At 41.9% G+C, this 27,428-nt stretch overlaps 1 protein-coding gene across 1 annotated transcript; it reads right to left on the reverse strand.

Moving 5' to 3' along the window:
* Positions 1-556: 556 nt before the first annotated feature.
* On the reverse strand, positions 557-16,050 carry PTGER2 (prostaglandin E receptor 2). The gene is made up of 2 exons (XM_033188033.1): positions 14,628-16,050; positions 557-2,890 (listed from the first exon to the last, which is right to left on the reverse strand). Exons 1-2 carry the CDS (start codon positions 15,468-15,470, stop codon positions 2,657-2,659), a joined length of 1,077 nt encoding a protein of 358 aa, XP_033043924.1. The 5' UTR covers positions 15,471-16,050; the 3' UTR covers positions 557-2,656.
* Positions 16,051-27,428: the final 11,378 nt, after the last annotated feature.

Consider the following 27,428-nt stretch of genomic DNA (forward strand, 5'->3'; position numbering starts at 1 on the left):
GTTTCCAGAGTTTCGGTCTCGCTCTGGGTTGTCGCGGGTCCAACCCACTTTGTGATGCAGGTCTTCCAGAGTCATCTTACATCTTCTAAGCAAACTCAGATCCCAATCAGATTTTTGGAGATTCAAGGCCACAATTTAGCACCAGAATTTTTCAGTTCTTTCTTGGAAAAGATGATCAGGGCCACACTGAACCATTTAGGAACAACTCAGCTCAGAGCAGACAGCTTGGTCCATCCCATATCCAAACACCTAAACTTAGGGCTGGCATGCTGCAGGGAATCCCAACTATAGTTTCTTTCTCCCTTTTCATTCTGACTACTGGGGGGCAAAGAATAAAGTCTAGATCTTCTTTTATCACAATTCAGTTCTTTAATATATCAGGCTAAGTAAATTCTATTGTTTTATTTAACTTGATAATGAATCAGTAACTTAGGTATATCTGATGTGGTAAGATTTTTAGAAAGGGAATATTTACATAGCTAATTTTAGTAATTTTTTTCTAAGTTACCTTTAAATTGCCATTAATAGGAGGTAATGACTGTTACAGAGGATTTTCACTTTCAACTCCTTCTACATATATTTTGGTGTAAATGAAATACCAGCACAGTGCATGGAACAAGAGTACATGAGGAAAACAAAGTTCTAGAAATATACCAGTGCTTAAATAAGTGGCTTAAATTCTTATACTTTGGCCTCCAGAGTGAATCATTTTGTTCCTGCTAGTGATATTATGTCCAATTTTGTGTTTTTATTTTCAGTTCTCAGGCATTATTCTGGGATTTTAGGGGGAGGGGTAAGGTGGAGTGAAAAATTGTAGTTGACATTTTCATCTGGAGAAAAACAAGTCATCTGATAAAAGGAATCAATCTTCTAGATTCAAAGCAACTTCAGAATTTTATGTTTAGGAATTACCCATGGACCTAATTAGTCCCATTTAGAATAATTTCTTAACTTTAGAATGCCTGGTGGACAGGGAAGATTTATTTACATGTCGAGATTTTAGTTAAATTTTGCCTGGCTTGTTTAAATTTGTAGAAAAGCAAACCACTTATTTATTCTTCTTAAGAGCTGATTTGACGTAGATTGTTTGTATCAAAATACACTAATGCCTACATTGGTTTGAAATCATTCTAAGTGATCGTCTAGTTCTATAACTGCTTAAAGGAAATAGTTTTGGTAAACAACTCAATGAGACTTTGGAGAAAACAAGCATCTCTCTCTTCTTCTTCTTCTTCTTTTTTTTTCTAAAGGAGTGGCTATCCAATAATAACACTATGTAAAAAATAAGATGGTTCTACTATTTTAAGGATCATACTGGAAGGGTAAAAACTGGAGGAAAAAAATATCTTCTAATATCAAGTATTATAATGAATATTTTAAACTCTGATTTGCAACCACACTTTACGAATCTGCCAAATTAAATATAATTTTTCCACTTTGATCTCATTTAAACGGTACTATGTTTATATTGATTGCAAAATGTTATATGAGGGACTTCATAAAATACTATTCCATTTTCAAATTTTTGTTTTATAGTTTATTTTTGTAACATTTCAGATGAGTTTACACAGTAACTGTGATTAAACAGTGCAAATTCACTGAAATATTTTGATGCTGAGTTTACATTTACATGCCAACCATTTAGAAATATATTAAGATATGACTCACTGCTACATGGTTTCCCATATAAGATGAGTCAAACCATGTTCCCTAAATAAAGTATAGACAGATGAGTTCTGGTACAACACAGTCGTCTTATAAAGTCTATTTTACTCATGGCCCCAATATCAACATTAAAAGCGTTTTAGTATATCTGAAGAATGAACCCAATTTTTCAGTTTTTAATCCTAATATCTGGCTTCCTACATGGCCACGTATATCCTCCCCCAGAAATAGGATAAATAAAGAGTATTAATGAGAATTAACTGTCTTGAGACATTTCTATTATTTCTTGTTGAGAGAACCATTCCTAAAGTCTTTTTGATCACTATTAGCATATGGACGTTATAAAATAAATAACCTGACAACTTGACCTGTAGTTCCAGGAGGATGAATAAACAAAACTGATGTTAACCGGCTAAGTCCACTCTTGTAAGCATAGTACTGTAGTGACTCCCACATACACAAACATCACAGTAAACAGTGCCTATGATTTTCAACTTCATTGTTCAAATAAAGTGTTCACTAAGTGATCACAACACAGCAGGCTTGGTTGCTTCCACATATCGACTTCCTAGAGACTACATATGAAGTTTAATCTGGTCTGGCTGTACGCTACACATTTATAACGGTAGTAGCAAGATTAAAATAGAAAATATAGTCACTATTTGGGGTTTCAAACAAATTACAAAACCACATACTTTGTCATTCAACAGGAAAGCTTAAATCAAAAGGCAACTGGATCTTCAGTGCAGTCGATTGTTCCTCCAAAGGCCAAGTACCATGCTCATTGAGGGTAGGTTTTGTAGCTCCTTCTGACACTTTACATGAAGTGGCTTGTCAGCAGGTCTGTAGCCTTGACCACAGCTTAAATGTTTGTATACTCCTTTTTATTAGGGCAGCTTCATTTTGTTTACACAGTTTTCATTTCTCCAAGGAACAATTTCAAAATGATCTTCCAGATGCTATATAACTAAGAACTTTTAAACTACTGACCTCAAAGGTCAGCCTGTTTACTGGCATCTGACTGTGTAGAACAGGAAGTTTGTATCGTATCTTGTGTTCCTAATGAAATCCGACAACAGAGGACTGAACGCATTAGTCTCAGAACAGGAGGCCTAAGGATGGCAAAGACCCAAGGGTCAATTATTGAATTAATTGATAAAAACCTAAGAGCTTGGAGGTCCCACTTTTCCTTTCTGGAAGAGGTTTCATTCATATATGCAAAAATCTGTAAGAAGCAAAGGAGAAAAATGATGTTAGTTTTACATCGTAGCAGTAGACAGGCTTAGATCCTATGTTATGTCTTGAGATTTAAAAGCAAAACCATGTTTTGTCTGTGGTAGTGGTGGGGAACGAAAGGTGGGTGGTGGGAATCTCACCTTTCTTTCTCATGTAAACTGTAACATAATGAATGTATTTTTTCCCTTTGAACTCAATGAAAGCAAGCATGTTTTCTGTGGAATGCAATTAACATTAACACTATGCACAATGTTCTGGTGTCACTGGGAATGGACAGAAATAAACTTTTCTTGTCACCTAGAATAGAATCTTTTAATAATATAAATAATAATGATAATATTAGTAGCTCCAGTGTATCAATAACCTAATATATGTGTCGTGAATTGTTCTGGGTACTAACCCTGCTTTATCTCTACTCCTTAGAGAAACTCTGAAACTTAGAGATGGTCTCTTTTTAACAGATAGGGAAGTGAACTTCAGGAAAATTAATAACATGTTACATTTACTTCCAAATACTAAATCTAATGATCGCAATTCAGTGAGACAGGGTCTGCAATGGAACACCCTCAGGGGGAGTATGAGTTCTGGCCATTGGACTGGGTTTGAATCCTAGCTCTGTATATAGTTTGGGACCAATGGCAAGATATTATTAATGCACCTTTCTTCCTCAGTTTTGACATCTTTAAAATGGGTGATAATAATAACACACCCACTTCACAGAGTTGCTGAAAGGATGATAGGAAGTGATATGTGTAAGCTACTTACATCAGTGCTCACATCCTAAGTGCTCCACAGTGTTCATTGTTATTATCTCCATTTTACAAATGCAGACACTGGGGTATAGAAAATTAGATAATTTACTCAAGTACCCAGAGCTGATTAGTGGCCAAATCAGGATGCAAATTCCAACTCTCCTGATGGTAGTGCAGTGCTCACTGTGTGCTCCATGCAGGCCTGTATTAGCAAAGGCCCCAGAACAGTGTCCTGAACACTGGAAAGCTGACACATCTTTACATGTGGACCAAACTGCTCTACCAGCTCTCAAACAATTTCTTAGATATTTAGGGAGCAACATGAATGTTTGGGCAGGTTGGAAGGAAAGGAATAGTGCATCTTGATAAAGATCACACTTCCACAAAATTCACAGAAAAGAGGAAAACAAAGGTAGATCACACCTAGTCACTTAAAACCAGTGCTTTATAAGGCTCCAGGGTCTTTCTTACCAATGGCTTTAGAGACCTAGCCCCTCTTTTCTTCGCTCCCTTTCTGCAGAAGAAGGAGCAGTTTGTTTCCTTTCTCCTAGTACTTACTCCGAGGCATCTGGCAACTGGATATACAAAGCAAATTGCAGAGAGAGCAAAGGGTAGTCATCTTCAGTTTGTTTACGTTAGGACAAGGGCAGGAAGGTTTGGCAGCCATAGGTGTTTATGCTGCAGAATCTTGGCATAGGGAATGGAGAAAAGATTTGGCAGATGAGTGAGGAAAAAGAATTGATGGTAGATTTCCCAGATTACAGAGAGAACGGGAAAGCTAGGTGAGGAGATGCAATGGAGCGATAGTTTTCCTGTCAGTTAAACTATTTTGGATGAAAACTATACAGGCTGGTGTGTGAAAGGAGTGATTTGGAGGTAAGAAATTCAGGATAATGATGCACATAGGTCTATAGATTAAAACACATTAGCGATTACATATGCACACACACGTGTGCACGTGATGCATAACTGAGCACTCCCGTAGAAAGGGCCTGCAGCTGAGTTGATGATCTAGTTTAGCCAGAGAACATACTCACACTGTAGAGAAGTGCAGAAAAGGCATAGCCTCTGGTGTTGCAGCTTCACACATTAAGATGAGTCAGGTTTTCAGGGGAGAATAACCCACATCAGAGTTCCTGAATGTCTTTAGAGCGTGACAGAATAATGAGAAGTGAAAATGGTTGTAGAGGATGAAGCAATTCTGTACTGTTTCCTTTCCTTTTCATCTACTGTGCTGGGTAATTTTGAGAATTGCTTAAAATTTGCACTTTGGGAGGTGACCAATATTTTGTAGAAGACAGCTTTTTTTTTTTTTTTTTTTTTGAGATGGAGTCTCTCTCTGTCACCCAGGATGGAGTACAGTGGTGTGATCTCGGCTCACTGCAACCTTTGCCTCCTGGATTCAAGTGATTCTCCTGCCTCAGCCTCCTGAGTAGCTGGGATTACAGGCACCCACGACCACGCCTGGCTAATTTTTGTATTTTTAGTAGAGATGGGATTTCACCCTGTTGGACAGGCTGGTCTCGAACTCCTGACCTCAAGATCTGCCTGCCTTGGCCTCCTGAAGTGCTGGGATTACAGGCGTGAGTCACTGCGCCCAGCCAGTTCCTTCTTTATACTTGGAGAAGAGACATACTTCAGTGACCCTCAAAATTCTTGATGTAAGTTTTGTCTTCTACCTCTCCATTTTTTTCTTTTGGTTCTTGTCTTTTGCCTAGATTACTATATTTTTGATCTTATGGATACTGGGATTTTAAAAAGTTGTAGTAAAATAAATATAACATAAAATTTACCATTTTGCCATTTTCAGCTATACATTAAATACACTTACATTGTGGTGCAATCATATTTTTTATATTTTCACTTTTCTGCATATTATGTTTTGACATCTTAAATTCTTCTTGGCCGGGACAGACTGCCCCTCTAGGGGCTAATTTGTAGAGATAGCAAAGAGTTAGGCTGGGAGCATATCTGTGATATACAGACTAACCTATCCAGGGCCAGAACTCTTCTACCTAGCCCATACACCGAGAGGAAATATTTATTCTTCTGCTTTAATCATTCCAGTGCCAGGTATCAGGCAACTAGGGACCACCCCTATAGCTTAGAGCCTGCTGAAATTATTCCACCTAACCAACCCTAAACTGTTTACCCTGCTCTGCCTTTCTTGTGGAAACTCCAATAAAGTCTTGGCCCAGATCCTCCCCATTCTCCTGCCCCTCTGCCTCCTGACTGAAACTGATGCTTTTTCATGTGGCCCTGAGTGATCTGCCATGTCTGTGTTTTCCTGAACGTCTCCTGTGTCTCCTCTTGTGGATGCACTTGACTGCATCCACATAGAAGCACAAGGAACAGCAACCATCACTACCATCTCCAGAATTATTTTAATCATCCCAAATTGAAACTCTGTACCCATTAAACAGTAACTGCCCATTCTCCTCTCCCTCCAGCCAGTCCTGAGTTTTGAATTAAAGGATGTCACAAAGGATATAAGATAATTAATAATATGTCAGTGATATTCAGCAATTCAGTTTCAGAGGTTGGTAGAAATTATCCATCTTTTTGTGTGCACTACCAATATATGAGAAAAATACCAAGTGCTAATCCCAACGAATCAGTGAATTTTAATTCCTTAGGGCAGGCTCCCTCTACAGGGCTTTGTTAAGAAGGTAGAGCCTTGTTGTGACATTTACAAAGTGGCACAGATGAGAATTAGTGCTATTTTAGCATTGTCATGTATAGAAGCAGCCTCCCATAGGAAACTTCATTTTGGCACTGGCCAGGTACTATTCTTTTGAGCTACTTTTCTATCTTTAATGCAACTACAAAATGGGTTCAGAATTTTAGAGCAAATGGGGGCTTTTTATTTGGCTGATCATTTAAATCACCTGAGGAGCTTTAAAAATAGGTTGGGCACAGTGGCTCATACCTGTAATCCCAGCACTTTGGGAGGCTGAGGCAGGCAGGTCACCTGAGGTCAGAAGTTCAAGACCAGCCTGGCCAACATGGTGAAATTCCATCTCTACTAAAAAATACAAAAATTACCCAGGTGTGGTGGTGGGCACCTATAATCCCAGCTACTTGGGAGGCTGAGGGGAAGGACTGCTTGAACCTAGGAGGCGGAGGTTGCAGTGAGCCGAGATCGCACCACTGCACTTCAGCCTGGGTGACAGAGTGAGACTCTGTCTCAAAATACATACATACATACATACATACATACATACAAATATTCTGAGGCATTTCTCCCTTCCCCAGATGTTGTGGGAAGTCAGGGACCCTGAACAGAGGGACTGGCTGGAGCTGCGGCAGAGGAACACAAATTGTGAATATTTCATGGACATTCATCAGTTCTCATATAATACTCTTATAATTTCTTACACCTATCTTACTTTAATCTCTTAATCCTGTTATCTTCATAAGTTGAGGATGTACATCATCTCAGGACTACTATGATATTTGCGTTAACTGTATAAATTGATTGTAAAACATGTGTGTTTGAACAATATGAAATCAGTGCATCCTGAAAAAGAACAGAATAACAGTGATTTTCAGGGAACAAGGGAAGACAACCCTAAGGTCTGACTGCCTGCAGGGTCAGGCAAAATAGAGGCATTTTTTTCTTGCAGAGAGCCTATAAATGGACATGCAAGTAGGGAAGATATTGCTAAATTCTTTTCCTAGCAAGGAATATTAATAATTAATACCCTGGGGAAGGAATGCATTCCGGGGGGAGGGCTATAAACGGCCGTGCTGGGTGTGTCTGTTTTATGCAGTTGAGATAAGGACTGAAATACACCCTCATCTCCTGCAGTACCCTCAGGTTTATTAGGGTGGGGAAAAAACCCCACCCTCGTAAATTTGAGGTCAGACTGGTTCTCTGCTCTCGAACCCTGTTTTCTGTTGTTTACGATGTTTATCAAGACAATACGTGCACCACTGAACATAGACCCTTATCAGTAATTCTGCTTTTGCCCTTTGCCTTGTGATCTTTCTTGGACCCTTATCAGGAGTTTTTGATTTTGCCCTTGTCCTGTTTCCTCAGAAGCATGTGATCTTTGTTCTCCTTTTTGCCCTTTGAAGCATGTGATCTTTATGACCTACTCCCTGTTCTTGCACCCCCTCCCCTTTTGAAATCCTTAATAAAAACTTGCTGGTTTTGCAGCTCAGGTGGGCATCATGGTCCTCTCAATATGTGATGTCACCCCTGGCGGCCCAGCTGTAAAATTCCTCTCTTCGTACTCTTTCTCTTTATTTCTCAGCCGGCCAACACTTAGGGAAAATAGAAAGAACATATGTTGAAATATTGGGGGTGCGTTCCCCCAGAACCCAGAGACTCTGACTTAATTAGTCTAGGCTGAGCCATGGGTATCAAGGTTTGCAAACTCCTCCAGGTAATTTTAATGTGCAGCCAGGGTGTGAGACATCCCTTTAGAACCTTATCTAAAACCTGGAATAGTTTAAAATTATTCATTTATCACACTTAAAAACAAAAGGCCCACTTAGGCCTGGTCACTCAAACAAAAGACTTTGAGCTTTCAGAATTCATTTCCTGATCGTTAATATACAATCTGATTTTCCCTTGGAAATGGAATCCCCTAGAGATAGCAGCTAACATTTATTAAACACCTACTGTATGTTAGGCATGGTGCCAAGCAATTTATAAGGCATATTTTGTTTAATATTTACACAAACCTACAAAGTATTATTATTCCAATGTTAGAAGGAAATGAAGGTTTAGAAGATCAATACTTTGCATAGAATTACAGTCTGGGTAAGTAGAGAAAATGTGGAGTCAAACTGAATCCATGGGACACCAAACTTTGCTTTCAGCCACTACATACTCTGCTGCCGTCTATATAAAAAGCCTGTAATGTAAAGCTTCGCATGAAATTCACAAATGTCTGACCACATTATGGGTTTGGAGGAGATTTCTCTTCAAAGATGTCACAAAGGATTATGGATATCATGGTTCCTGTTTATGGACTGAAAAGCCATGGCTGTTGCTAAGTAGCTACTTAGCTTTCACTGGGACTTCTTTTTCCTCCACACTTTTCCACAGTTAAATTGCAAGCATAGATTGTTATATGGTTATCTGCCTTCTGAAAGACACTAAGATGTCCTGACTATAGATTTTGCCTAATTTATTCTTTAAAAAAAAATGTTGTGGGGAGATTATTTTTCAGGTATATGATGCTTTAATGAAATGCCTTTGCCCGAATCACAGGTGCTTTGTGGTAGAGGGAAACAGAAGCCTATTTTCCTTCAGTAGGAAAAACCAGATCCATGTGGCTCCAGGACCAGAGTGTCCTTTGCTTTGTGCTTCTCAGAACTGGAAACAAAAAAAGAGCAAATGCTAAGGTTTAGACCTCTGGGCCTATTTATTCCAAGATGGTGGCCCTTAACTCTTTGACAAACTGATGGACACTATGAACCATCTACCCACGACTCATACAAACCTATAAACATAAACTCATATAAACATTTTTGCAAATGATTTCAGGCAGAAATCCCATGCACTTTCCATGCAGCACAGGTTATGGACCCTGCTCTAGAGGAACTTTCAGCCTTTTCTAAATGTACTTACAGGATCCCTGGCCCTTCCCATCACATATATGTCCCAGCTGCAAGGTTCTTAGGTTTAGTTTTCTGTTAGGGGCAGTTTTAGGTAGCAAAATATTCTCAGAAAAATGGAGCTTATATACCTTGATAATGTAAACTGAGGCACAATGGACTTGAGCTCAAGATAAGGACAGGGAGTAGAGGGTCAGAAACTTCAAAATAGGTCAGGAGAAGCCAACTGAGCAGACCAAGTTGCAGATTAACTGGGTCTTAAGCTTCTAGCTGGAAAGAGACCTGTTGATTGCCTTCCCGAAACACTGTCTCACCATTTCTATTCTTTTTTTAAACTTAATACTGTGATTGGTTTTTGATATGCCAAAGAAGAAATATACCATCTCCAGAAGCTGTTTCTCTTTAAGCTGAGAACCTGGCCTAAACCATCTGAGATAGCAGTGAGGACCTACTTGACCAAAGGTGTGGACATAATGCACAAATTCTCTTTTGGGGAAAGAAATAAGGTTCTTTCTGTTTACATTTTTAAAACCAGTGTAATTGTGTCTTTATTCAAATCAGTATTCATAATATCAAATGGCAAAGGAGAAAAGACGTTAAGTGAAAACACTCATATAGAGGAACTTTCTCTTAAAAGATCATGTGTATTAAAACTGTCTCATCTATCCCCGAACACATCATTAATGATGTTTAAATGATAAAGGGCCTTCCAGTTGTTTATGGACATTAACTTAAACTATCACCAGGCAAAGTTCATTGTGGTTATACTTAGAGATGTCTGGAGTTCTTTTTCATTCCTACCAGAATTGTTATATTTTGCATGTATGTAATCTACCAATGTTATATCAGCTTTTCAACCCCCATTCATGTTATATTTTACATAATGAGTACCACAAATGAACAAGAAACTCTAGTACTGTTTACTGGAGTTTGTTTTGTATTGCCAAGATCAGATTTCCACTAATCAGATTTACCTAGAAGTTATAACCCTAAATAACTTCTAAAATTGGAGAACTTTTAGTATGAGTCAATGGTTTACTCTTAAAATTTTAGAACTGAATAAAAATGCCTAAGCACTTTATCCTCATGGCATGTGGAAAACAGTTTAAAATGGCCAGAAGCTATCCACAATTAGAAAAGTGGCGAGAAAGGGGCTTGATATGAGTTGGATATGAAGACACAACCAGTATCTGAGGCAAGAATAGAGATCTCATATATTTCCTGTGTTCTGTTCCATTTCAGGAAGAGAGTTTCTATTTATCTCTGTAAAATGATGGCAATAGCTGATTAACATAAGGAGGAATTTATTAATTTATACAATATCCCTTTAGTGAATAAACAGTTTGGAATATGTTGTTGGTTCCATGCAGAATTTCATATTGGGCAGCCAAAACAATGTCATTTCCCAAATACCACATGGTTTTTGATCACTTAAGAGATGTTTTATTTGTTCTGATGAAAGATTTTATGTGAGGGATAATCTGATTATTTCTTAATTTAGACCAGCATTTACATTAGTCAATCTCCTAGAATCTGAGTCTCAGCTTTTTGTTTCATAGGTCTGTGGAGAAAAGACAGGGAACCACATAGGTGGTCCCGGCTCAGCTCCCTTGAGCTGACATGAAGAAAAAAGGTCCTTACCATTTTATTTTTAAAGCTAACTAGTTGGAATTAAGAGGCAAAGTGTCCAGATATTTATAACAGTCTCACAGCTCTTTTATGAAATCTTAATTAATCTTCTCATCTGTTACCCCTGAAATGAATACTTTCTCTTGGATAGTGTTGTGGTTAGGTTAATTGGCTCAGTGCTTAAACTGCCTAGCTTTGAATCCCAGTTCCACCACCCATTAGCTGTGGGACACAGGGTGAGTCATATGCCTTGTCTGTACAATAGAAATCATCATACTATTTCCTATGGTGTTGTGAAGATAATGGGTTAATGCAAAAGTTAGCATTCAAAAGTCTTATTTTGTGGTTGATAATAATGATATATGAGGTTGAATTGGACTTCACTTGAAGGGACTGGGCCTTTAAAAAAATTTACAGTTTTACTTCCAAAATTTTGGAAGCCCTAGACTGGCATCTTTGGAGGAAGCAGTAATTCCAACCTGTCCAAACCTTGGGACAATGGCTGACATTAGTAGTTCCAGGTTTCTGAATTCCCCCATTCCCCTCTTCTGTCCACTACTGGAGTGCTGTGGAATAGACTGGTGTCCCACTGGGTACAGCTGTCCTCCTTGTTGCCAGTGGTTTCGTCCACTTTAGAGGGACATAGAAAGCATCTTATTATCCTGAGGAAGGAGTGGGAAGAGATAAAGTAGATTGCTACTATTTTCTGGGATACAAAGGAGAAACTTACTTGGAATAGCTTATTAATAATTATTTTACGTAACTAATATTTTGAATTGATAATATTTTAGCTATATTGGGTTAAACAAAGTATATAATTCAATTAATTTTCTCTGTTTCTTTTTACTTTTTGTTATATGACTACTAGAAAATTTAAAATTCCGTTTGTGGCTTGCATTTGTGACTCACACTGTATTTCTATCAGATCACGTGCACTCCGTCAGAGAAGCAGAAACACTTCTGAAGGCAACCATAAACCTTTGCTTCTAGAGCCCCCTGTTAGGGCATGTGGAAATGATTCCTGCTTCAGGTGTGAGATTGGTATAGGCCACTTCTGACCACAATTTTAGTGCAGGCCAAGTAGAAGAAAAGGACTTGGAGGAAAAAGCAACTTCCCCTGGAGGCACATGCCAAGGATTCTGGACAGCGGAATGTATGAACCAAACAGTAGCCATGAGCTTGAATTTTCAGATAAGCCCTTCAAGAAATAAGTTAAAATCAAGATAGTACAGCATTTCGTAAAGCTTAAAGTGCTATGTAAGTGAAATATACTAGCAATTATTCCCAATAATCTATTGACAAAATAAAAGCCATCAGTGGTCAATATAAATTTTCTTATTAAGAGGTGACAATGCTTCACATTTCCATTTTGTGTCGAGTTCATCTGGATATGGTGTCATGGTAGTTCCAAGAACAGAAGTCAGGGAGGCTGGCTTTCTGATTATTTTCACACTAAGATTTTCTCTGGCTCTTTGGGAACCTTTGCCATGAATATATGCAGAAGCAAAAGGAATTTGCTGATAGTGTCAATGCTTACGGGTGGCTTGGGGGAGCAAAAGCCCCTTCATAGTCTCCATCTGGCCCCGCTAAGCCATAAACAGGAAATAGAAATAAAAACACAGCTTCAAAGCAAAGCTCCTACTCCCTCAACACCTTTTAGCCAGACTTCTGTCACTAAGCCCCTTCTATCTGGCAACTCTGGAGCAGCCCTTGGCCTAATATTAACTGAGGGAGGGAAAACAATTTCTATATCTATATCTATATCCACACACATGTATTTGAATTTACAAAAACATATGGCAGTGATGGAGTTCTCATGGTAAAAGGCCTATTTACATAAAAACAGGGCAACCTGTTGGAAACCACTGCCTTTATTTTAAAAAAATACAGTTTAGGCAATGGGTCAGTCATGGTCAAAGATGAGACCTTTTTCCTCTTGCTCATGTAGGAAAGAGACTAAAAATCATTTTCACAAGTGTGTTATCACCCCAAACCCATTCCTAGGCTATTTAAGTAGCTGATGGTGGGGGATATTTTTATAAATATACTCACAAATGACAGATAAAACCCTAAGAACTGATATCTTAACTCCCACCACCCTAAGACGGTCTTTCAGGAATAGTTTCTGATCCCCGAGCTGAATGCAAAGCTGTTTATTGGAACTTGAAATGCTTCCTTTCATAGATATATGTTCTGCATCCTAGTCCTGACCTTCAAAAGCCGATTTAGCTCCTAACATAATCAAAAGCTCCTACTAGTAAAATAAATCAAAAGCGTGTAAGCCATGTGGATTTCTACATCACAGCGTTTCTGTTGCATAAACTCCCCTGCTCAGAGTGGTATGGGAGATGCAGCCTCCCACAGTCCGACTTCATTTTATAAGAGGGCGTCTTTGAATATTCCATCTCATTCCCTCAAAGCAACCAATTCAGAACAGTTTCTGCCCTGACAGAGGATGGGATAGAAGGGTAAGGACAGTGAGGACCAGGGAGAAGAGAACATAGCTAAGAAAGGGAGTTAACTGGGCTGGGGAGGAGAGAATCATATGCAGGCTTTTGGGACTCTGTGTCCCTTCCCATCCCTGAGGATGAGCACATGAAGATATGAGAAGCAGTAATGGAGGCAGGAGATAGGATAAAGTTACTTCTCCTCCAGCTTTTACAGGTCAGACCTGTTAATAGTAGGCCCTGCCCATCTCTTTTATTTTCTCCAAGATTGTGGCAGGTGGAAGTCACTATTAACTGCTTTGATGCTGCAGCAGCAGTCTAACTCTTCTGAAGATTAGGAAGTGAAGTTGCCACAGCTCCCAATTCCTAGCCCCTGTAAGAGGCCAGCACATTCTCGGACATATTCCAGGCTCAGCTAAAAAGTTACACTTCAGGAGACTTGAACTCACAGCCTCATATCATTTAGCAGTTAGTTAGCATAAACTAACTGCTAAAGTTGCCCCAAATCAAGGCAGCATGATGCCAGGACTTGATCTCTTGTCCTTCAGTCCCCCAGGTAGCCCCACTCTTCCCTTCCTGAGATGGACCAGCCATTCCTGCATGTAGCTTTGTGTTCAAGTGCCTGACTGTAAGCTGAAGGACACCTATGTGTATTTCTGACAGTGACATTAAGAGGGTGTTTTGCAAGATATTACAAATGCTTAGCAAGGTGTTCCTCCAAGTATTTCCTCTAGTTATCATTATGGTTTTATAAACTTTCATGGCCACAAAGAGTTACATTCAAATATATAAATTGGGAAACCTATAAACTAGATGTTTGTTGGACTTTTAGGACAAATAACAAATGCTCTAAATTTCTGCATCAGGGACCTTTCTCATCTGGGACCATTTTCAATGGCAGCTGGATTGTTATGGGTTGGGTACTACATTTTGCCCTGGCAGGAACAGAAGGCAAGCATGGAGAACTAGTGGAGAACAGTGGGTGAGAGGTACAGGGCAGCAAACTGCAGCTCTAGGTCATCAGGTTGGAACAGTGACAGCCATCCTAAGGTGGAAAGGGCTGCCTCTTTCTCAATTACTAAGCCAAGATAGGCAACGGCGAGAAAGGGACACCGCACAGGGCTAGGATGAGGAGATTGGCTGGCTTAGCTGAGGCCCAGGACTCCCTTTCGGACGGTCTGTATTACCGTATAGGAAACTCTAGCCTAGCAACGCCCATAAGCCAGTTGCAAAAAGTTTGTAGGGTGGTGGAAAGGGTGGAGGCGTCAGGGGAGAGCATGAGAAGGCTGAGCAGAGCCAGGCTGTGGAAACGTAGGGAGTGACTTACCGTGAAAGGCAAGGAGCAGACGGCGAAGGTGATGGTCATAATAGCCAGGAGAATGAGGTGGTCCGTCTCCTCCGCCATGGACACCCTTTCCCCTCTCCTGCGGGCCCCGGGGCCGCCCCGGCCACTGCCCAAGGAAGGTCCACAGCGGCTTCTCCGACTTCGGCGTTGCATGCGGATGAGGTTGAGAATGACACTGAAGTTGCAGGCGAGCACCGCGACGATGAGAAGCAGCAGCAGGGTGGCGTACAGCTGCAGGTAAGCGGTCCGCCCGTGCCGGATGAAGCACCAGGTTCCGGGGCAGTACTGGACGTACTGCCCGTAGTCCAGCAGCGGCAGTGAGCAGAAGAGCAGGGAGACGGCATAGATGGCGGGCAGCACGGCCAGGCCCCCGGAGCGCGAGACGCGGCGCTGGTAGAAGTAGGGGTGCCCGATCGAGAGGTAGCGCTCCAGGGCCATGGCGAAGAGCATGAGCATCGTGGCCAGGCTGAAGAAGGTCATGGCGAAAGCGAAGTAGGTGCACGCGCGGCTCTCGGGCGCCAGTGCCACCAGGGTCTGGTTCCGCGCGTAAGAAGCTAGTACCACCGGGCTGATGAGGCAGGTCCCGAGCAGGTCGGTGAACACCAGCTCGGTCACCAGCACGTGGAACAAGGAGAGGGAACTCCTGCGGCCGGCGCTGCATCCCGCGTCCCCCCGCCAGCGGCGCGCCAGCAGCGCCAGTGCTATGAGATTCCCCAGCACCCCGGCCGAGAACATCACGGAGCTGATGGCTGGGCTTTCGCCTGGGGGAAGCCACTGTCGCGTCTCGCAGTCCTCAGGCCGGGAGTCATTGGAGGCATTGCCCATGGTGGGGTGCCTGGAAAAGAGATGTGCCCGCCTCTCCCGGCCTTTACCTGGGAGGAAGACGGTCTGAGAGCCGGAGCGTTCCGAGACTCAGAGGTAAAAGGGGAGGGACCGAAATCCAGAGCCCCCTTCCCGCACCCAGCGCGCCGACGGCGGCTTGCCCTGGGTCTCCTGCCGCGCGCCGAGTGGCGGCTCGGCTGCTGCATCCGAGCGGCGCTCGAGGATCCCGCGCCTACCCGCGCAGGCCAAGGCCGGGAGCCAGAGCCTAGGGGAGCCGTCGTCTCCGCCCCTACACCGTCGGGGGGCGGGCCCAGGAGTGCTAGCCAGGCCTTGCAAGTGCGAGTGTCCGCGAGCTGCCGGGGAGACAGGGCGCGTCACACTGGTGGGGGCGTTCCGAGTGCCTGGGGCGCGCCGGCGGGGATGGAGAGAAGGCGTCTGAACACCCGCTGGGCGCGGCACTGGGCAGAGGCGCGCGTGTTGCCGGTGTACTGGAGCTGTCCTCAACCGGCCGGAGAGGCGTTTCTCGCTTCCTCGGCAGCGGGTACTCAAGCGCACGGCAGTCTGACCTCGGCTGGGAAGCATTAAGCCCCAGCAGCGGGCTGGGAGGGAGTGCAGGAGCACTTGCGGGGTCGGCGCAGAATGCACAGAAGATCGGAGCAAAGAGCAAAGCAAAGAGACTCACCAAACAACGAAGTTAGGAGAATCCAATCCCATGAAATGAGCGGAACAAGGGAATAACAGTCCAAAGGCAGCTTGAAGTAAAACCAAAATGTTTTGCTTTGTTTTTTACCATTCCCAGGAAGATACACTAACAGGTTGGGACAAAAATTGGAAGGAAGTGTAAAGCAAGTGTGTCCATCCAAGGAATCAAACCAGGCAATGAGCACCACCGAGCGGCCTGTTGCACTGCCCGTTTGATTCGGTTACTAGCATTTCACCTTTTCCTATGTCAACAGCATAACGGATAACCACTTGGTTAAGCAACCATCAAAGAAAAAAGAAAAAAAAAAGAATGTTTCTTGTAATTGTACAGAATTGTGTTTGTGGATACATGAAAACCATTGCACATCACTGTTCTGTCCTTAAGCTCAGAGGCTCTGTAAGAAATTGTTGATATTTTGTTTAGCCGTTTATCTTTACATGTTCTATTAACCACGTAGTATCCCTCCAGAAAGACTCGTTCCTGGCAAAGTGTATTGGTAAGTGGCCAGTTTCAGACTGGAGCTGACAGTAATGGTTTCCTACCACATGTTGTCATAATTGCATAGTCGTGAAAATGAGCTGATACTTAAAAACAAAACAAAATCCAGTTTGGCAGACAACATGGGTAATTGTGTTCTGTAAGAAATCACATTCACTTGGGGAAGGGAGGCCAACTGGGAAGTGAAGGGTCTGATCTGCCTAGGGAACTGGCAAGAAAGACAGTCATCACGTGGGAGGAAGCAAATTGCCTGCTGAAGAACCTATCTTGCTATAACCCGCTTACTCTCCACGAATATTTTTTGCCAACTTTGATGATTCTGGCCTGGGGATTGGAATGTGGAGTGGGGGGTCCCACTAGGACAAGCATAATTTACTGGATCGCTTGCAAAGTTTACAGGCCTGTTTTCACGTATCAGCAGCCACTACCTCAATCCCTAAACTTCTCATGGCATGGATTGCTAGGAAAGAGGATCTTAACTCCTAGTTTTTCTTTCAAGCTATAAACTCTGCAGGTCAGTAACAACTTATCACCAATCTTTGCCTCCATCTCTGACTATTCCCCTACTCCAACTTTCCCCCCATCTCACCCCAAGCAATGGGGAAACATCAAACTTAAATCAGAAGTATTTCTTAATAGGAAAACACTATGAGTCTTGTTTATAGCATTCTGCACTGCAGTTTTACAATTAAATAAGGGATTTTTAGATTCACTAAATTTGCACAGTGCTTATTTCCAAATATATTTATACCTTTTTAATTTTCATAAGGCCCCTCACAACAAAAACCTACTATTGAACCTTTTCTATGTATTTGTCTCTAGCTTTTCTTTGGATGGGTACCTGGTGGCAGGCCGGCCCCTGGTTTTTATGAATACCAGAGCAAGAGTGCAATTGAAGATCCTCTCCCAGGCCCCTGCCCCCTTGTCTTCCTAACCCCTGACTCAGTGTTGCACCACAAGGAGTCTTGCACAGAAATATGTGGACAGTATACTTCTTGATAACCAAGCTCTCTCCCAAAAGCCACCTCGGTCCTGGGGATGTGTACCTCAAACATGCAGTTGACCCTTGATTGGATGGACCTAGGGAAGATGCCTGATCAAGCCCTGGAAGCAAGTTATGGGACCAATATCTGAGCAGGAAATTTCATGATCTCAGGTACCTGGAAGGTGGTCTAGAATCGAGGGTGAATGGGGTCTGGGTGAGTAGTGCCCTGAGGGGGTCTCACCTGTGGCAAGGTATGTGACAAGAGGAAGACTAGAGTGGGCCCTGTAAATCTTGGGGGGCCGGTATCCGATTAATTGCTGTGCTGCTCAGCATTACTTGTTCAAATTACTCCTTTTAATTGCTTCCAGCATTTGGACAGAATACATACGTGTGTGTGTGTGTGTGTGTGTGTTTGGTTTAGCAGTTCTGCTATGTTCCATGTTGCTAGATTGCTGAGTAGTGCTGAGTAGGAGGGTTGATAAGTTTGCTGTCACTACATAGCAACTGGATCATCACATTTGTTCCTTTAAGTGCAAGTCTAATCTTGCTTGTCAGTTACCCCCAATTAATGTTGTGGTTTAAAAGCTACTTCTTCCCATTTCTAATTTTAGTGTCAACATCTTGATACAGTTTCAGTTTACATAGAGCCTAGAGTTTCTTAACAGAAAACAGATTAACACCCTCAATTCTAGAATTGAGCTGTATAACTTTGCTAATTGTTTAGTTCGTGTTTGTGGGGCCATTGTATGTGGGGAACACTATGTGATGGTTAATTTTATGTGTGGACTTGACTAGGCCATGGGCTGCCCAGGTAGCTGGTTAAACTTGATGGCGGGGTATGTCTGTGAAAGTGTTCCTGTCAGAGATTAGTGTTTGAGTTGATGGACTGAGTAAAGCACATGCCCTCCTCAGTGTTGATGGGCTTCATCCAGTCCATTAGGGCTTGAATAGAACTAAAAAGGTTGGGGAAGGTGGAATTCACTCTCTGCCTCACTGCATGAGTTGGGACATTGATCTTCTGCTGTTGGCACTCATGGTTTTCAGGCCTTCAGACCAGGGCTGGAATCTACACCATTGGCTCTTCAACTCTCAGACCTTCAAACTTTGTCACCAGCTTTACTGGGTCTCCAACTTGTACTTGACAGATTGTAGGACTTCTCAGCCTCCATAATTGCATGAGTCGATACTTTATAATAAATATCTCTCTATATATCCATCCCACTAGCTCTGTTTCTCTGGAAAACCCTGACTAATACACACTTCTCAAAGTCTAAAGTTCATAGTGTTCATTTATGTATCCATGAACTCAAAGGACTGTGGAAGGTGGGTTACTTTCTCTAGGTCATTCTTCAAGAGAAAGCAAAGATAAACATGAAGGAAAGGAGAATTGCTTGGGCAGAAAACTAACAATTCTTGTTCATAGTTCTATTGATATTACTTTTGTCGTTCAAAAGATGAGTTTAAATTTATATTTTATGATTCCTATGCATGCATGAATACTCTTTTTTTTTTTTTCAATTTGAGTTCTAAGAACACCATCTGTGTCCTGTAGTATTTGAGACAAGGTCTACACCACTTCACGGCAGGAAGCAGAAGCCACCAAGAAAAGAGGCAGGATTTATTGGAAGCACACAGTTGTAGTTCACTGCCCACTGGGGATCTATTTTTTTCTCACTAAGAAGTTCAAAGGTTGTAAGCTGGTTGAACTTCCAGGAGCCAGGCTGCTTCTTCCTCTAGCCCTGTGATTCCTAGTAATGCTGGCTTTGTGTCTCCATGCTTTTCCCATGTAGCTAGCAGCTGCTGCCTGTATCAGTCAGGATTCAACCAGAGAAGCAGAGCCACTAGGAGTGATTAAAAAAACATGGAATTTATTATTAGGCACTAGGCCTGCCTTGACCAATATTGTAGCCACTAGCCACATCTGGCTATTTAAATTTAAATTAATTAACATTAAATAAGTGTAACAACTTAGCTCCTCTGTGGCACTAGGTACATTTCAAATGCTCAATAGCCACATGTGACTTGTGACTATCATACTGGGCAGCTCAGGTATAAAACACTTCCATCATCACAGAAAGTTCTACTGGACAGTGCTGCACTAGACCTTGCAGGATGAGACCTGGTGGAGGAGTCCTGGCATGGCTGTTTGTTATCTTTGGTTCTAGTGTTGAGTCTGAAGTCACTATAGGTCAGCCAGGATTGCAGTCAGAGTAGAAAGTTGGATGTGGATGATAGCAGGAACAGACTGGAATCTGTGAGAACAAACTGGAATTCATGAATGACTGAAGTCCTTTAGGACAGACTGGATCTACATGTGTCTCTCACTACCTCCAGCCTCAATAATACAGGTGTCCTGCAAAACATGCTGGCATCCTTTACCGAGCTACAGATGCACTTGGCTTAGGACTTTAAGAAACCATAGGAGGTGATCTGGTGGGAGCAGGAGGAACTGTGAGGCTTGCTCCTGCTCATGCCAGCAAGGTAAGGCAGCAGGTCAGTGACAATGTGTGAAAACTGCCAATGTTCCTTACACCTTGTGTTGTCCTTTACAGCATAAAAACCATGGCTGCTGCTTGGCTGCTGCCTCTCAGATCTCATGCAATATTTCCCTTGTGGCTGATGCTGGAACTATGGGAGGATTCTGGATAACAGATGCTGCTTACACCAACACAATGCAAAGCCAACACACTATCCTACAGGTCTAGACATCAAGTCTACCTGGAAGCCAGGGGCAAAGGAGAGACAGTGCCAGTGAGCTTGCTTTCTCGTGCCTGTTTCTTCCATCAGGAAAGCAAAAGGCTTTCTAGAAGCATCCAGATAGACTTCCCTCTGTCTTTTTAGCCAGAATTTGGTCACATTGTCATCCCTTAACTCCAAAAAAGGCCTACAGAGGGGCTGCTGAGTTTTTCCAGCCTCTTCTAGAGTAGAACCAGGGAAGGGAGAGGGGCTAGGCATGGCTATCAAGTTAGTCACCCAAAGGGGCCTGCTGCAGATCTGTGTGGTGCATTCCCCATCACTCCCCTACTGATAGCCAGAGAAGAAGCTCAAGAATGCCTATTCCAAATCCTTCATTTGTATGTGAAGAAATGGAGGCTTTGAAAGATGAAGTGGCTTACTCAAGGACACACAGAGTTAGTGCAATAAATTTGGGAGTATGGTAGCCAAACCATCTTATTTATGCTCCAGGCCACTATATATTGCACATACTGCCCATTAAAAGCCAGAAAGAAGTACATGGCAAGATCCTTGTCCTCAGCACGAGAACCAAATCACTCAACAAAATTTAAGTCTTACTTTTTGTTTGATGGTAAAGTTTGGAAACATTACGCACATCTAGTATGATCAAAGACATAGAGAAATGGGTCCGTTGTTGGTGACAGTGTGAGTGCAGTATTTATATGCTTAAGGATTTGCATAGAACAGCATCTATAAGGATGTTCAACAAAATATTAATAGTAATTAAGTGGTACTTTCTTCGTTATACCTGTCTGTTTTGGTTGATTTTTCTGTAAGTATGTATTACTTTTATATTAGAATGCAAGGAAGCCGATTTTTGTTTAGAAAAAAATGGTCATCATTGGAGGACATGGTCTTCCTACTTGGTAGAAGGTGGGGACTTAGATGTTAATGATTTAAATTCTCTTCCAGTTCTACTCTTTAATGAGTGGGCAGGTCATGTCAGTTGTTTGAAGCCAATCAAGAGGATTGGAGATACTATCCTTATGCTTTTCACAAGGGTTTTACAACTGACATGTTTACTTGAAGATTGGAAATCATTACACATTATGCGTCGTTTCTATCAAAATAATATCTTCCTTCACCTCAAGCAACTACTTTGATATTATATTATTGTCATCCCTGAATGTCATTGCTTAATCCAGTTCTGACACTAGCATTGCCAGGAAGTTCCTCTTTCCTAAAGGTGGTAACTAGTCCACCAAAATGTAAAAAAAAAAAAAAAAAAAGTCAATAGAAACCAACTTTCAGATAACCTGGATTTTGAATTTAATAATTATGTTCAAAGAATTAGAGAAATTGTCAATGGACAAGTAGGGAATCTCGGTAGAGAAATGGAAACTCTAAAAAGAACGCAAAGGAAATCCCAGAATTAAAATTTACAGCAGGTTGGAGTTGGCAGAAGAGTGAACTTGACGACTAGTCATTTCTTTCCATGTCCTCATTACTTCTGCGCTCATGGGAAATATTCTCACTCTTTCCATACCGTGTAAGGCTTAGAGAATTATTGTTTCCTCCTGCTCACCCTGTTTATACCCAAGTGAGGCATAGGTTTTCTACGATGTCAGATCCCTGAAACTTCTCTGAGATTTGGGAGTACAGGACCACTTTTTCAAGAAATCTCTGTGTTAATATCTAAAAGCTCTCCTTGTTCTCTTGAGCTTCACCCTCTCTCCTTCACAGGCTGAGGAATTAGATGGGGGGAGATGTGGTGAAACTTTGCTATTCTTCATTTTCTGTCATCTGGGCCTCCTCTAAGCCTAGGCTTTGGAAAGTCATAAGCCAAGAATTGATACCTGTGTTCTTCAAGTTCTGTTATATTGTTCTTTCTCCGAGGGAGTAAGCAGAGAACACTCTAGCTGCTGCTAAAACTGGGGAAAGCTCTGGAGTATCAGCAAATACTGGGCAAAAAGTACAGAGGTTAATATGTCGAATTATTATCTGGCTACATTTGCTTTCATGTAGGCGTGTATATGTATCCAAGGTTTAGTGGAACACACTACAACCTCACAGGATTGTTTGAGAAACAATTTGATAAAGTCTTTGCAAAACCTTGAGTCAATAAAAAGTGCTTTACAAATGGATGCAAGAGTACAACAGTTCTCTTGTCCTCAGTCAGGAAATATCAGACAGGTAAGTCTACAACACTCCTTATTAGTGCCAGGAGTTAGATCAAACAAGTTACGATGTTCATGTTAGGAAGGCAGATTTCCTGTGACCCTAATTTCCTTTCTAAGATTGATAGAGGATACAGAATGCCATTTATTTATTTTTTATTTTTTTTTAATTTTTGAGACGGAGTCTCGCTCTGTCGCCCAGGCTGGAGTGCAGTGGCCAGATCTCAGCTCACTGCAAGCCCCGCCTCCCGGGTTCACGCCATTCTCCTGCCTCAGCCTCCCGAGTAGCTGGGACTACAGGCGCCCGCAACCTCGCCCGGCTAGTTTTTTGTATTTTTTTAGTAGAGACGGGCTTTCACCGTGTTAGCCAGGATGGTCTCGATTTGCTGACCTCGTGATCCGCCCGTCTCGGCCTCCCAAAGTGCTGGGATTACAGGCTTGAGCCACCGCACCCGGCCCAGAATGGCATTTAATCATGAAAATTTCTTTTTCTTAGAGAGGTTTGCTTTCAAGAACAGAACGAACTGTGAGGTAGAACAACACATGTAACACCAAAAGCAAGGCTATGGTTATTTAGTTTGTTCTTATAAAGTAACGACTCATTATAGAAAATTTTTTAAAAATAGAAGGAAAAAAGTCACCCATGAATTGTCCTTCAGAAATGGTAACTCTTAACATTTTGATGGGTTTCCTTCCACTTTTCTTCTATGCATTGTTTTTCATAGTTATGATAACATTGCATATAAAATTTTATTTACTGCTTTTCAAAAACAACATTATAATAACTTACGTTACATATATGTTTGAAAAGTCTTAAACATATGTATGTCCTGAGACCCAAAAGTTGCATTTCTAGAAATCTATCATATTGATTTCTATATTTACTGGGGATATATTTACTGAGGCAGCATGGTATAGTTTTAAGAGCATGGGCTTTGGAGTCAGATTGCTATGAAATCAAATTTTAGCTCTGTTCTTAAGCAAGTGACCTCACTTCTATGTGCCTCCATTTCCTTATCTGTAATATGGGGATAATAGCAGTACCTGTAATACTTCATAGGTTGCAGTTGAACCCAGGACCTGGACCATAGAAAGCATTTAGCAGGTGTTAGCTATTTTAATATTGAGCATTTATTATGTGCCAGGCCCTGAGGGACCATGCTGACATGGTCTGTGCCCTAAAGAAGCTTATAATAATAATGATGACAAAACCACAGTTTAGTAAGGGCTCGTTATATTCCCCAAACCGCTTAGGGCTTCATATGCATTATTTCATTCCTCTTATTTATTTCTTTTTTTAGAGATAGAGTCTCATTTTGTCACCCAGGCTGGAGTGTAGCACAATCATAACTCATTGTAGCCTTGAACTTCTGCGCTCAAGCCATCCTCCCACCTCAACCACCTGAGTAGCTGGGACCACAGATGTGCACTATCATGCCTCGCTAATTCTTTAGTTTTGTATAGACGGGGTCTCACTGTGTTGCCCAGGCTAGTCTCAAACTCCTGGCCTCGAGTAGTCCTCCTGCTTCAGCCTCCCAAAGTGTCATTCATCTTTATAACAATTCTATAGGAGGGGTCAGATATATCTCCATTTTACAGATGAGAAAACCAAGGCTGAAAGAGTAAGTATTCAAAGTTGTAAGTATAAAGAAGTTCCTTTCAGTATTATCTATAATACATTAACATTGGGAACTAGCCCAGCTGTCAGTCAAAAGGGAGTTATACAAATATATTATGTGTATCTGTTCAATGGTATATTATGCAACTTTTTAAAAATATAGATCTGCATGTATTGACATGGGTAGATATCTACAATGTCGAGTGGATGAAGTGAGTCATGAAACACTATGGATAATGTGGTTACTTTTTATAAAAATAAACACTTATATCAAGATATAGGGCTAGTGCACTTTTTTTTTTTTTTTTTTTGAAACGGAGTCTTGCTCTGTTGCCCAGGCTGGAGTGCTGTGGGGCGATCTCGACTCACTGTAAGTTCTGCCTCCTGGGTTCACGCCGTTCTCCTGCCTCAGCCTCTTAAGTAGCTGGGACTACAGGCGCCTGTCACCACGCCCGGCTAATTTTTTGTATTTTTCAGTAGAGTTGGGGTTTCACTGTGTTAGCCAGGATGGTCTCAATCTCCTGACCTCGTGATCCACCCACCTCGGCCTCCCAAAGTGCTGGGATTAAAGGCATGAGCCACCACACCTGGCTGCTACTGGACTTTTCATTGAAAAAAAAGTTCCGGGCGCGGTGGCTCAAGCCTGTAATCCCAGCACTTTGGGAGGCCGAGACGGGCGGATCACGAGGTCAGGAGATCGAGACCATCCTGGCTAACACGGTGAAACCCCGTCTCTACTAAAAATACAAAAAACTAGCCGGGCGAGGTGGCGGGCGCCTGTAGTCCCAGCTACTCGGGAGGCTGAGGCAGGAGAATGGCGTAAACCCGGGAGGCGGAGCTTGCAGTGAGCTGAGATCCAGCCACTGCACTCCAGCCTGGGCGACAGAGCGAGACTCCGTCTCAAAAAAAAAAAAAAAAAAAAGTTCCAGTATGTACTCTTCACTGTTACCTCTTTTCGTAAACATTAAAATTACTTATTCAAATTCTACTTATTAAAAGATCAATGCTCAATGTTAAAACAATTATCATTTTAATAAATAATAAATATTTAATACCTAGTATATCAGTTACCCATTTCTGTATAACAGGCCCGCTTCAAAATTGAGTGGTTTGAAACAGTCCATTTTATTGTTTTATGTTCAGTGGGTCAATTATGCTGGGCTGGACTCAGCTAGGAGGTTCTTGTGCTGGTCTTGTATAGACTTATTCTTGTGGCTGCAGTCTTCTGGTGGCTTGACTGCGGACTGGTTTGTCTGGGAGTCCTCAGTCGGCAGGGCTTGTCTCATTTCCCAGCATGTTAGCTTGGGCCAGCTCCTATGGTGGCACAATGTTCCAAAAGGGCGAAAGTGAATGCTGTAAGGCCCAGATGCGGAAGTTTCACACCATCACTTCCACCACATTCTGCTAATCAACGTAAGTCCCAAGGCCTGACTGGATAAAAGGAGGGGAAACAGACTACCTCTTGATGGGAGCAGTGTGCGTACAGCGACGAAGGAATGATTGCAGTCATTTTTGTAAACAATCTGCCATTCCTAGTATAGAATCAAAACTTACCATAATTATGACATTTACACAATAGCTTTATTTTCTTTCACATGAAAACAAAAAGTATTAACCCACAGAGAATTTCCCTCCTGGACCATTTATCATACTTTGAGTTTCTGACTCACTTTCCACTGTGAGAAAATAGCTATCACTTGACATAATTGGAAAAAGGGCAAAAAAGGAGTCAGCTTATACCCTGGACGTCTGCCACTTCCATTTCTGTTGCCTGCCCCCAGGATCCAATACATAGTATCACAATGGTAAATACCAAATCCCGACTATCCCTTCTCGAGTTTCAACTGTTCCTTCTGTGTTTTCTCCAGTGTCCTCACATCAAATCCAGGAGAATTAGGGGAGAGGAGAGCACTTCAGAAAGATAGCAGATGAAAATGTGATTCCTTTTTATTATGTGAGGATGTAGAGACGTATTCTGTAATCTGGCTTGATATCAAATATTGTCACAGAGGGTGTATTTCGTTATAGGATAATTATGTGCTAAAAGGGAAACTCTTCCAGCCTATTGCTGAGTTCTATGTTTTCTCCTTCCCATAGCCCTTATTGCCTTCTAACATACCATGTAATTTAGTTATTTACTGTTTTTTGCTTGTGAACTGTTTCTCCCTGCTGGGATATAAGTCTCCAGAGGGCAGGAAACTTTGTCTTTTTAATTGATTGTTGTATCCACAAGGATTAAAACAGTGCCTGGCATAGAGTAAGTGCTCAATACAGATGTGTTGAATGAATGAAGGAGGGAATGGGAGACTTGGCCAGTGCTGCTGGAAGGTCTAATAAGATGAGTGCAGATATCTGGCCTTGACTTTTGTGGAATGTACCTACATTGGGGACCCTGCTGAGAGCTCTTTCTGTAGAATGGTGGGAATAAAAACCTGAATAGAGTGAAGCTAAGGAACAGAATGGGGGAGAAATAAAAGGTGAGAAAGTAAAGCCAGGAATGAAAACAACAATATGAATGAGTTTGAAGAGCTTTGAGAGTGTTGAAAAATTTAGTGGTAGCTGGAGGGGCCATGAGGTCAAGAGAAGTTTGCTTTTTAAAATGGATAATAACATATAGATGGAAATCATCCTTAAGGGAGGGAGAAAAAGATGATACAGAAGAGAAAAAGTGTACTTGCCAGTGCAGACACCTTGAGAACATGAGAGGGATGTAGGGCACAAGTAGAGGAGTGCCATGAAGAGCAGCAGGTGCCTTTCTTCCACTGAAGCATAGAAGCCAGTGTATGTGGGCACAGGTGCAGGGAGTTTGCTGGAACTGGTAGCGCAGGATGAGGAGGTTGTGGAAGAAAAAAGAGGGAATGTTGACGATTTCAAGTAGAAATGATGTGTATTACTTCCTGGAATAGAAAAGTGCATTCACTGGGAAAATGTGCTCATTAATATCTCAATGAGGATACAACGTAGTGGAACTTGGCATTTATAAAGGCAGCATGCTACACTTCCTTCTGAAACTGGTTTCACATCCATTGTTCTAGATCTCAGTGGATGGCATTATTGCCCACGCAGTTGCCCAAGCTAGAAACCTGGAGTCATCCTTGACTTTTTCCTCTTCCTTGGCCTCTACATCTAAATAATCACCAAATCCTGTTGGTGATTATTTCTTATTTGTTTGTTTGTTTGTTTATTCAGGGCCTCTCTCTGTCACTCAGGCTGGAGTACAGTAGCACGTTCACAGCTTACTGCAGCCTCGACCTCCTGGGCTTGAGCAGTCCTCCTGCCTTGGCCTCCAAAAGTGCTGGGATTA

This window comes from Trachypithecus francoisi, unplaced genomic scaffold, assembly GCF_009764315.1.
Source record: "Trachypithecus francoisi isolate TF-2019V2 unplaced genomic scaffold, Tfra_2.0 Lachesis_group3, whole genome shotgun sequence".
NCBI lineage: Eukaryota > Metazoa > Chordata > Mammalia > Primates > Cercopithecidae > Trachypithecus > Trachypithecus francoisi.

Bases quoted from the DNA above. Each gene is read 5' to 3' on its own strand.
- PTGER2 (XM_033188033.1), bottom strand. From the start codon at position 15,470: ATGGGCAATGCCTCCAATGACTCCCGGCCTGAGGACTGCGAGACGCGA. The intron at 2,891-14,627 runs GTAAGTCACTCC...TGCTTCTTACAG, and splicing joins TCTGCTCCTTGCCTTTCACG to ATTTTTGCATATATGAATGA.